Below are 12,410 nucleotides of genomic sequence, written 5' to 3'. Positions count from 1 at the left end.
TCTTAAAAAAAATTTTTTTTAAATGATAATGCTGAATCTCTACAGTCATGTGACAGGGCATACATTTTAAAACTATTCAAAAATTTCAGCATGACCTTCATTTAATGCATGTGTTGTCATACTTGCTGTATACTGTAATAAATGAACTACTTTCTTATCCTCAGAGAAAGGTAATGAAATAAGCATTGGATGATTACTTACCAGGTTTCAAGTCTTCTGTATTTGCTGTATTTACTGTATTCTGTTTCCTGTAGTCCCTACAAGTTCCATACAAAGCAGATTTTTGAAGGAACCTACCAAGTCCACAGAGCTGATAAGTGAAGGAGATGGGCTCTAAATCCATGTTTAATCCTGCTTCATAGTCTACTCTGTCTTCACTAGAGTGCTGTGTAGAGTAGCCTTGCCCAACAGAAAAAGGAAGTGAGCTACTTTTGTAATTTCTGGTGGTCTCATAAAAAGAAGCAGCAGGTGGAATCCCATGTTTATCATTTTATGTACACTGACATTTCCAGGATATCATTTCAATACATAATTGATATTAAAATATTAATGAAATATTTTACATTACCTTATACTAACCTCCAAAATCCAGATATTTTCGTATACATCAAAGTCATGGAAGCTCACAGACCCCTTGATTATGTGAATTACAAAGGTAGCACAAAAATCAACAGATAAAAGGAATATAAGTTGTTTTGTAAAAGAATTGGGAAGACTGGCCTCCCACATGGAGAAAATTAAAACTAGAACCCTACCTTACATCATATAAAAAGGGACACCTCAGATAGGTTAAAGAGCTAAATATAAATAGTAAAAATATAAAGTTAATACAAAGTAATGTAGCAAAATATCTTTGGGGCCTCAAAAACACAAACATGAAGCAAAAAATGGATGGAATGCATTATCCGAGGATGGGAAGGTTTGGGCTGGCAAATGGCTGCTGCCATCAAACAGTGTAAAGGGGGAAGAAATCCAGGACTGTGGGAAGGGGTGGTTGCTTCTACAGAGATGGGTTCATTAAGAAAGAGATAATATAGACTCAAAGGCTTACAGCCTCAGCTCAAGGCATAGTATAAAAACTAGAAATTGCCTATGTTTTTACCAAAAGAATATTTTCTATCTTGCTAGCTGTAAGACTGAAATAACTGATAACAAGATAATTCTTGATCCTCCTGGTTGCCTCCTGGTTGCCAGATTCCACCAGGAATTGCATTCACAGCTTTCACCAGATCTTGTATTTAAGAATATTGATCAGAAACAGTAGGACCGGGGTGCCTGGGTGGCTCAGTGTGTTAAAGCCTCTGCCTTTGGCTCAGGTCATGATCCCAGGGTCCTGGGATCGAGCCCCGCATGGGGGTCTCTGCTCTGCGGGGAGCCTGCTAACTCCTCTCTCTCTCTCTGCCTGCCTCTCTGCCTACTTGTGATCTCTGTCTGTCAAATAAATAAATAAAATCTTTAAAAAAAAAAAAAAAAAGAAACAGTAGGACCTTGGTTTGGAATGGGGATTTATGGGTAGGGGGATTTGGAAGATATGTGATACCCTAAGCTAGTGTAAACAATAACCCAGGTTTGAATACTGAAAGTCCTGTATCCCAGGAAAACCCTTACCCCCTAAGCAAACTGGAAGAATGGACCTGTCCTCCCTTGCTAATCAAAGTGGGTGCTCTTCCTGTCTAAGGAGGTTGTTAACTGCCTTGCTTGGAAATCCTGTATTCAGCTCCCTCAGTTTACCTCCCACTCTGCCCACATTATTCTTCATTACCTCCACACACTAAATATCACATTCCATAGTGGACCTGTGGTGGATATAGTTAGAAAGGGAATCCCACCAAAAGAATTCTTGACTTTTTAAATTTATATTGGCAAAACCTGAGGGAAAATGTATGGGCTACTGAAAATGTACTGAGAAAGGAGAAGTGCAATTTTGGATTGGGTAGAATGGATAGGGGTGCACTTGCCACAGATTCTGGATCCCGTGTGTTGCCTTGAGCAGCTAAAGGTCATTCTACTTGTTGGTTCAATTAGTTGACTGAAATGTAGACTTACTAGTGGCCCGCATTAAATGAAATTGAGAATGCAAGCGTTCTTTGAAATACTGTAAAAGAATTCAAAGACTACAGTGATAGGAATGTTGGACCACTCCAACATTTGTCACACTCCACATTTGTCATGTGCGATCAAACCATTTTAATCCCTGGTGATCTAAAGTCTCCCAACAAGACCTGTCACTGACCCTCCTTTCACTAAAGACTTGAGAAATACAACAGTGATGGGAGTAGCAGCACCCATGAAAAGCATTTTCTTAAAAAATTGGGGTGTCATTATGTTAGTTTCACATATACAACATGATTAGATACTTGTGTATATAAATGCAAAATGATCACCACTATAAGTCCAGTTAACATCCATCACCAAAATTTTTTTCTTGTGATGAGAACTGTTAAAATTTACTCTCAGCAACTTTTATGCAATACAGCATTAACTATAGTCACCAAGCTGTTTATAACATCCCCATTTATTTATTTAGATTCTACATCTAAAAGTGATCACATGGTGTCTTTCTCTGACTTATTTCCCTGAGCATAACTCCCATAAGGTCCACCCATGTTGACACAAATGGCAAGATTTTACGTTTGTATGACTGAACTATTTATATATACACAAAATTATATTTTCTTTTTTCATTCATCTGCTATTAGACATGTAGGTTGTTTCCATATCTTAGCTATTAAAAATAATGTTGCAATAAACATGGATGTGCAGATGTCTTTTCAAATTAGCGTTTTCATTTTCTTTGGATAAATACCCAAAAGTGGAATTGTAGATCATATGGTATTTCTATTTTTAATTTTTTTGGAATCTCCATACTGTTTTCCATAGTGGTTTTACCAATTTACATACCTAACAAGGATTCACAAGTGTACTCTCTTCTCCACATCCTCACCAACATTTATTTCTTTTCAATAATACCCATTTTATCAGGTGTGTCATAAAACTTCATTGTGGTTTTGGTTCGCATTTCCTTGATGATTAATGATGTGGAGCATCTTTTCATGTGTCTGTTGACCATCTGTATATCTTCTTTGGAAAAATGTCTATTCAGATCCTCTATTTATTTTTAAGATTTTATTTATTTATTTGACAGAGAGATCACAAGCAGGCAGAGAGGCAGTGGGGGGGACAGACTCCCTGCTGAGCAGAGAGCCGGATGCAGGCCTCGATCCCAGGACCCTGAGATCATGACCTGAGCCAAACGCAGAGGCTTTAACCCACTGAGCCAACCAGGCGCACTCAGATCCTCTATTTTTAAAGGATTTTTTTCTATTGAGTTGTATGAGTTCTTTATATATTTTGGATATTAACCTCATCAAATATGTGCTTTCCAACTATTTCCTGTCATTCAGTAAGTTGCCTTTTCCTTTCGTTGATGGTTTCTTTCTCTGTGTGGAAGTTTTTTAGTTTTGATGTAGTCTCAATTGTTTATCTTTACTTTTTTTACCTTTGCTTTTGGTTGCAAATCCAAAAAGTAATCACCAAAACTGACATCAGTGTGCTTACTGCCTGTGCTTTCTTCCAGGAATTTTATGGTTTCAAGTTTTTCATTCAATTCTTTAATCCATTTTGAGTTGTTTTTTGTGAATGGTGTAAGGTAGTGGCTGAGTTTCATTCTTTTGCTTGTGGCTGTCCAGTTTTTCTAATGGTTATCGGAAGACTTTCCAATAATACAATAATTCCAATAATACAATTTTCCCTGTTGTATTCTTGACTCCTTTGTTGTTTATTGACCATATATGTGTAGGCTTATTTCTGGGCTCTCTCTTTTGTGCCATTGATCTATATGTCTGTTTTTATGCCAGTGGCATACTATTTGATCATTACGGCTTTGTATGATATGTTTTGAAATCAGGAAGCATCATGCTTCCTGATTTGTTTTTCTCAAGATTGCTTTGAATATTTGGGTTCCTTTGTGGTTCTGTGCAAATTTTAGGATTGTTTTTTGCATTTCTGGGAAAAATGCCATTGGAGTTTTGATAGGGATTGCATTGAATCTGTAGATTGCTTGGGGCAGCATGGATATTTTAACAATATTAATTCTTCCAGTCCATGAGCATGGAATACCTTTCACTTATTTTTGTTATCTTCAATTTCTTTCATTAATGTCTTATAGTTTTCAGTGTACAGATCTTTCATTACTTTGGTTAAATTTATTTCAAGGGTTTTTTAATGCAATTGTGCAATTTTAAATGGTATTGTTTTCTTAATTTTTCTTTATGATAGTTTGTCATTCATGTATGGAATACAACAAATTTTGTATGTTGATTTTGTATCCTGCAACTTTACTGAATTAATTTTTTAGTTCTAACAAGATTTTTGATAGAGTCTTCAAGGTTTTCTATATACAAATACTTATGAAGTCATCTGCAAATAGAGGAAGTTTTATTTCTCTTTTCAATTTGGATGCCTTTTATTTATTTTTCTTGCCTCATTGCTCTGGCTAGGATTTACAGTACTATGTTGAATAACATAGTGGTGAGAATGGGCATTTTTGCCTTCTTCCTGATTGAAAGAATTTTCAGCTTTTTACCATTGAGTATAATATTAGCGGTGGGCTTATAAGATGTGGCTTTTAGTATGTCCTCTATAAACACTTTGTTTAGAGTTTTTATTGTGGATATTGAATTTTGTCAAATGCTGCATCTTTTGAGATGATCATATGATTTTTTCCTTCATTTTGTTGAAGTGATGTTTCACATTGACTGATTTACTGATGTTGAACCATCCTTGCATCCCTTGAATATTTCCCAGTTGGTCATGGTGTATGACTCTTTTCATGTATTAGTGGAATCAGCATTTCATTAACTTTTTTTTTAATTGAGGACATTTTGATGGCTCTGGGAGACCTGTGGGAAACACTGTGGTTAAAAATGGGCTCCCTTTTTTGTTTTATTAATATTTTATTATATTTTATTAATGGGCTCCCTATTTTAATGGAAACATCAGAATCTTAGGGTTGATAGAGGCTGAATAGCAGTGCTCTGCAGCAATTAACAAATGGAGACACAGTAGAAACAGTTATAATAGGAAGCTGGTCCACTGTAATCAGCATACAGAAATCTTTGGTGGTGGCCAGTAAATCACTGGGCCTCATAGCCTGAAATGATGTTGCAAAATTTAACAACTCGGACAGCACAGATATTGACTAAGTAAAATGAGTGCCAGTGTATACTGGCATACAGTATAGAACTGATACAGCCACACCACTGTATATCAGCTAAATATCAGCTGGGGTTAGGACCAAATAGATGGGCAACCCAATGTAGGCCTTACTTGACATGTATAACAACAGCAACAGAAAAACCTGACTAGAACCCCCAATATAGAGTGTCAAGGCCTTCAGCAAATTGCCATGCATAGATATGAATGAAAGACCCCTAAGGTGATAAACTCTGTAATATTCAAAGTCTTCCTTTGAGGTTCCATTTACTAGAATAACGATGCATTGCAGAAAGGAAACCACTAGTCCTTTTGGAAATCACCTGGAAACAGAGCTCTGAATAAATGCAAATTTCTAGGCCCTTAGAAATTATTGTGGTCTATGGAACTAAGTGTATTCTTAGGACCAAGTGTATATAGGAACAAATCCATTGTCTAGTCATTTGCTCAGTGATGAGTTCTCATTGAAGATTAATTTCTTTATCATCTATCACCACATTGGATCCTTAATCACACACACAAAAAGGGTTATTCTGGCTGGAACCACCCATAATTTGCAGCGGTAAGTCTCATCATCAAAATCTTTAAGAGAAACAGGGGTGTGATTTTTAGCACATCTAAACTCAGTATGATCTTTGGATCACATTAACTTGATCAGATGGTGATTCCAACTGCAGCTGACAGACAAGTTCTCTTTCTTGTAGCTACTGATTAGGCCGATGCTTTCTTGTTTTTCCTATATTCCATTAAGTAGGGGGCCACTGAAGCAGTTTGTGCTACCAATAAACATTATAGATTGCCTTTTTTCAATGTTCCATGAACTCTCTGGTTCTGCACCAGAATTTAATTCTTGACACCAAACCTTGATCATCTCACTGCTAGACAGGGCATCACGCTGGTCTGACAAATTGATGATACATTCATAGGACGTAGAGCACAGGCATGAGACTTACTGAATTCCTGGCTAAGATCTCATGAAAGTACAAGAGTCTGCCACCTCAGCCAAGCATGTGGAAACTGAATGTCCGATGCGTATTAGGATGTTACCTCCATGGGGAATAACTGATTGTGGACTTTGTTCCCCCTATGACCAAGGAGGTCCTTCAATGTTTGCTGGGCTTCCTTGAAATTTGTGTCCACTCCTCAGACTGATATATGGGTTGATCCAAATGCTTCTAGCTTTAACTGGGCTCAGAAAAAGGCTGTTCTAGCTGGCCTGGGCTGCAGGGAAAGTAGTTCTACCATGTAGACCTTATGAGGGAGACTCAATGGGCTGAGTTTTGAGGTAAATCAGGATTCTGTATAAAACAAGGATTTTGGAGCAAAGCATGTCATCTTCAGAAAATACCCGTTCTTTCAACTTACTACTGGGCTACATAAGATAAAAGAAAATGAAAGAAAACTGTTCTGTTCAAAAAGTTCTGTGAAGACCTCAGTAGGCTCCCTCAGGCCTTCCCAAGTTCTCGGAAGGAATGGTTGGCATGTTAAACAGTCATATATGGAAACTCAAATTCACAGGCAACATACTTCGGATTTAATATAGGGATGTTTTAGAGGTTCTTGTATTATGTCTGTCAACTCATTTGGCCCACTCCTTAATCCACTATGCAAGTATCCTCAGCCTTTAGCCTAACACATAATAGACCAGTAAGGAATGAGAAGCAGAGAACATAGGTGAAGAAAGGCTGATTTAATCAGTAAGTTTTAAAAAGACACTGCAATATTTATAAAGCACATACTTTCCAAATAACCGTTTAAAAATATAATGTATACAATATCACGATCCTTAAATTCCAAGTGATTCAGACTGATGTTTGACTTTCCAGAAAAAAAAAGGGCAGATGTTGGGTACCTCAGAAGTGCTGAGCGACTAAACATTCAGTAGGCTGGAAATGAGGATGGCTCTATGGATTTAAGCGGCAAGAGCTCAAAACCATCTCTCTAGAAGGCTGCCAGTTATTTCTCCCAAACCATACAGAGAAAGGGTAGTTTCTCAGAGTAAGTGGGGTGTGTGTGTGTGTGTGTGGAGGAGGGTTGCCTGTGCCCCTCAGTCTGGGCAAAGAAAACTAGCAGTCTACTATACACACAAAGCTGAGCTTTGAATTATAATATATGTATATATTTTTCTATAAAACCTATACTTCTCCCATAATTAATGTCTACTATTAGTGTTTCTGATAGGAAAAATATATTACTGCATGGTAATAACAAGCATGTAAAAATGGGTCCTAAAAAATTACTACCAGAATACAGAAGCAGTAAAGAGTTCATAAAATAAGTTATTCCTTTCATTTAGTGAATTAAGCAAATTTTTTATTCTATATTATACTTCTTTCAGCTTCATCTTTCCATCACAACTTCTGCTAATTTAATCATAGAAAAAAAATCCTCTATGAGAGGGTTAGGCACATTATTAGGTGGATGACACCTAATATGGAAAAAAAATTGAGTCACATATATTTAGGGCCTAAAAGCTTGTGAATGCTACTTACTGATGATCTTGGGGAGAATATGCAGGATACTGGCTCCTAGACTATCTGGTTTTCTGTCCTGACAAAGACTGAGAAATGAGTCTTTGGCAATATAAGTTCTACTTCTTCCCTTTGTATATTGATAAAGGTAAAGTATAAGGTCCTTGGCTTGGGCCCCAGCCACATCCAAGGCTGGATTAAGACATGAATGGGCAAACTGGATCATCTGGCAAGGCAGGCTCACGACGAGAGCCTTGGTTTAAAGGTCTGAGTTGTGCTCCAGAAAGAAACTCATTCTGAGCTAATAGTGTGGGCAGGACAGAATAGACCCAGTTCCAAGGCCTCAAGGTCAAGGCAGTCAGCTTAGTGCAGGGTCTGCTGTTGCATTATATCCTTGCCCTAGCTCAAGGACTTGTGTCTCCATCCTAGACACAGAATGTACCATTTCACCAAAAATTCTGTAAACTCCCCGGCACATGCAGCAATGTCTGGTGTCTAAGAGAATGTGACCTAGGGAGTGAGGCACTCATTCCCCTTCAAGTTACTAACCCTCAGCATCCATTTTTGGCATCCTGAAGGGACCAGCACATCAGTGGGGTGGCTGACAGCAGCTGGAGAATGAAATGCTTCCAGAGAAAGAAAATGAAATGCTTCCAGTAGTGGCTAAAGAGAGACCACGGAAACCACAGAAAGTTGCAGGGTCAGCTCAGGACATCTCTTAACACAGGTAGGACTCCCAGAAATTCCTGGGGAGGGTGGATACTTTGCAATGAAAAGGTGTGGCAGGTGCTAGTTAAATAGGGGTCCCTGTCATCAAAATAAACTCACTTTTGACAAAGGCTGGTGAAGCCATATTTTTAGAGGAGATTTTTAGAGTGACTTCTCACCGAAATGCACAGCTTGATTCCCCCCCGCTCCCCAAGGTGATGGAGCAGAGCCTCCATCAGCAGGTCCAGGTCCTCCTCAACACTCCCGTCCTACAAACCTTGTGCCTTGTGCACAGGCAAAGGCTGCCAGTATGTAGTACTCGGGGAATACTTTGTATGCATGAAACCACATCTTTTTATGGTATCCTTATCCTTAATATCATGAATCAGCTGGTGAAAACAGCCCAGCAGAGAACACAGAGCACTACGTGTCATCTTCATTACTCTTGAGACTTTGCTGCTCTGATTCCTCTGTTACCATAGTCAGGATAGAGTTTTACTAAAAAAAAAAAAAAAAAAAAACTATAAACAGAGGGTTTAACTTCAAGCAAGGAATGTAGTCAAGATGTGCTCTTCTCACTTTAAACTTGACTTAGAATCCATTCCCCAATAATGAAAGAAAGAAAATGTGCTGCGTCATCATGTGCTGACTGCATGAGAGAGGAATATTATGTATGAGTTCAGAGCTGCAGTTTGACTATCAATATTAATTACGGGCTTTGGACGCCTCTTTAATCAAGTCAGTTTCGCTGGTTAAATTGGCCGTTTTTATTAATTTACAATTAAATAGTTTTCAGTTAACACAAGAACATAGAGATAACATTACAATTGCACTGTTTTAAAGTTAAAAGGCCTTTGTGTTTCATTACCAGGTAAAAATTGTGGGGCTAGGGGTCTCACAGAGGATGCCAAACAGCCACTGGCCCTTTTATTTTGGTCTTGTTCACAGAAATACCGACTTAGAGAAATTATAAGCACAGGCCTCTTACTAGCTTCCTAGGCGTCTGAGCTTTTACTTTCAATACCAAATAATATCTGGAACACATGCTCACTTTTATGTTTTTTGAGAAATTCTAAGAACTGGCCCAGGTTCATGTGATAGTCGTTCCTTAATCCATAGTCGCCATGGGCCTCAAGGAGCAATTCTTCAAAAGAATGGAAAAGGCGCAGATCCTCTCCGTTTCCTTCGGTTTCGACACTTTCAGCATGCTTACAGGAAATGTGTTTCCAGTTGGGGTACCTAATTGTGTGCCAGAACTCCTCACAGTGCTCTTTGAAGCCCTCCACACAGATTATACCCGGCTTTCCTGTCATGCAAAATCCAGTCACATCCAACCTTTTCCCAACATCCAAAATCTTTTTTCTTAGGTCCTGCTGATATATATGGTGACTGTAGATCCACATTCGGAGGAATGTGTTCTTGACTGGCTTTGCTTGTGTAGATGGTTCAAAAACAAGCTTTCTGTTCAGAAAATAGGAGGCACTATTGTCCTGCAACCACTGGATTGCCGCACATACACAGAGCTCACCTGGATCAAAAGTCCCTATATGGGAAGTGAGACCCTTGTTGAGCAGGAGTTGCTGTTGTCGGTCAAGCTCAGAGGACCGTCCAAATAGCTGCAACGCTGCATAGGGGTAGCCGTGAGGCATGGTTACTTGCAAATCAATTTTCACCTTAAAAATGAAAATCAAATAGATTTAAGAACCAGAAAATCAACTAAGCTAGTTTATCAGTGGCAACAGCATGATTTTGATAAACATAACAGTTATCGCTACTACTAAGTGTCAGCTATGGGCCAGACACTGTACTGAGAACATCACATACACAATTTCTTCCATTTATGCATTCACGCATTCCAGTGTTTACTGAACGCCCACCATGTGTCAGGGACCCCATGCTAGGATGAAGAAGTGAAGAAGCTAGATGCAACACAATTTCTGCTCTTCCTGAAGACTAGAGCCTAGTGAAGGAGAAAGCATTAATCTAATAATTACACATCGCAAGTACTTAATTTCAGTGGTGAGAAGCACAGGGATCTGATGAAATGTGTCACTGGTGAGACAGAAGTCACTCTGGGAAGCAGGAGATCCTCTTTAAGGAAATGACAGCTGAAGGGTGAGCAGGATATCACTAGAGGAGGCATTCTCAAAAGCCTAGTCCACTTGTTACCTATGCTATGCTCATGTTGCTAGAGACAATGGATCAGAAGATGAAGGTAAATTCACTTTAAGGATTTAGATTTCCTGTCTGTATCTGCTTTGTGTCATGGTGCCACCCAAGAAACATTCATCCACTCCTTACAAGTCAGTTTTGCTAAAGGCAATGTTTAGCTTTATAAAAATCATGATACATGTACAACACATACTACAATAGTTGGAATCATAAAAAACATGAGTGAACAGAATAGTAATGGTAGTATGAGACTGCCAGACGTTTTTAATAAAAACACCACATATTTGTTAAAAAGATGAGCATATTTATGTAAAATTCAAGATATTTATTGAAGACAATTTACAAGGGCATCCCACGTTTTACACATTTCACTTTCAAGCAAATAAAGGATATATGAATTTGGAATATTCTCTATTTGCTTCCTGGACAGAAATCTCATGTTCCAAGTGTTTCCACTAAAAAAAAACCGGGCACCTGGCAACAATGAAAACAGCGCAGAGTACTTACCTTGGGCTCCTCAATCTGGAGGGTAATCACAAATTCGATTTTTGGCGGCAGCGCCTCCCTAGTGCCTTCCAAATAACGCTTTATATTCGTCAGGACATTTACATCTTCAAGTTTTACTTCTCCTTGGTTAGGAAACATAGAAAACAGCATTTCCATCTCCAGCAGCTGAAGCTGCAGGCATTCTTTCATTGAAGCAGACATGTTGCCTCGAATCCACTTGCCGGGAAAAACTGGAAAGGCCCAGGGCCACTAGGTTTGTTAACTTCAGCGGTGTCCAGAGAAATTTCCTGAAGGTCCTTTTCCGTTCAGCAGTTTTGCAGGAACGCTATGCAACGACAGCTAGGGGCAAAAACAGGGGACACTTACACTCTTTCTTCGCTTTATCTCTCAACCCCCAAGTCTAGTATACACAGCATCCCTTAAGACCACCTCGTTAAAATCCAGATTCCCAGTCCGTTACCTCCCCACCCCCACCCCCGCTTCAAATCCGGGAATCTGGAGTTTCAACAGGTGTTCCAAATTATTCCGTTGCAGGTGGTTCGCAAACACCTGCAGATACTCTGCAAGCCTGAATTCTGGGAGAGGCAAGGAGCCCAGCTTGAGAATCCCAGTAGGGTCTCCGGCTTGGGCGGAGCTGCGCCCTGTGGCAGTCTGGAGAGGCTGTGGTCGCATCCCTAGGTTCTGGGGTCTTGAGGACCCCGCCGCCCCCAATGCCAGTTGCGGAGCCTCGGCCCCAGCGCCAAGGACCCCTCCTGAGCGGGTCTTTACGACTCTCCGGGGAGCCACATCACCCCGGGATGGCATCTTGATAGCTCCGGACGATTTGGGTCCATCCGGCCTCTGTCCCGAGGGGCCCAGACTAAGGGGGAATCTTACAGGTACATTAAGGAAACAATGTTTAGTGTGAGCTGGTGCGGGGAGATGGGGTGGGGGCAGCGGCTCGAGAAGGCTCAGGGAGTCAGTTTGGGGAGATGAACCTCGAAGATCTAGATGGGGAAGCGGGAAAAGGGGAAATGCCCGAGGCCACCTTGTCAGATGCCCCACATCAGGGAGGGTTGGTACCCCCCATCTGCGGCCACTAGGAACCCTGGCTTCCCGGGAACGCAAGACTGCCACCCTCTGAGACCCAAATTTGGATGCGGGGACTGCTTTTTTTGCCGGTCGCTGTGCTCTGATGGCCCACGACCCTCGGCCCCAACCCCTGGGCCACCGCGGGGGCCTCACCCTTCCCGGTCATTCAATGGAAACAGCCCCAAACCCTGTCAGACCCGGGATCCGCAGTTCCGCAGGCGCGAGCTGCGCATGATCCGCAACGAGGAGAGGCGGGGTCGGCGGATC

The 12,410-nt window shown here is 40.4% G+C and overlaps 1 protein-coding gene across 2 annotated transcripts; it reads right to left on the bottom strand.

Moving 5' to 3' along the window:
• Positions 1–6,912: 6,912 nt before the first annotated feature.
• On the bottom strand, positions 6,913–12,398 carry RWDD2A (RWD domain containing 2A). Of its 2 annotated transcripts, none has more exons than XM_059399225.1 (3): positions 12,341–12,398; positions 11,073–11,411; positions 6,913–10,066 (listed from the first exon to the last, which is right to left on the bottom strand). In XM_059399225.1, exons 2-3 carry the CDS (start codon positions 11,271–11,273, stop codon positions 9,389–9,391), a joined length of 879 nt encoding a protein of 292 aa, XP_059255208.1. In that variant the 5' UTR covers positions 11,274–11,411; positions 12,341–12,398; the 3' UTR covers positions 6,913–9,388. The 2 variants fall into 2 exon arrangements, with proteins under 2 accessions (XP_059255208.1, XP_059255207.1); XM_059399224.1 differs by having other exon boundaries at positions 12,297–12,385.
• Between the last annotated feature and the right edge of the window lie 12 nt (positions 12,399–12,410).

The sequence above is a fragment of the Mustela nigripes genome, chromosome 5, assembly GCF_022355385.1.
Source record: "Mustela nigripes isolate SB6536 chromosome 5, MUSNIG.SB6536, whole genome shotgun sequence".
NCBI lineage: Eukaryota > Metazoa > Chordata > Mammalia > Carnivora > Mustelidae > Mustela > Mustela nigripes.
Note: the sequence above shows the minus strand (reverse complement) of the source record. Positions and strands in the feature narration are given on the sequence as shown.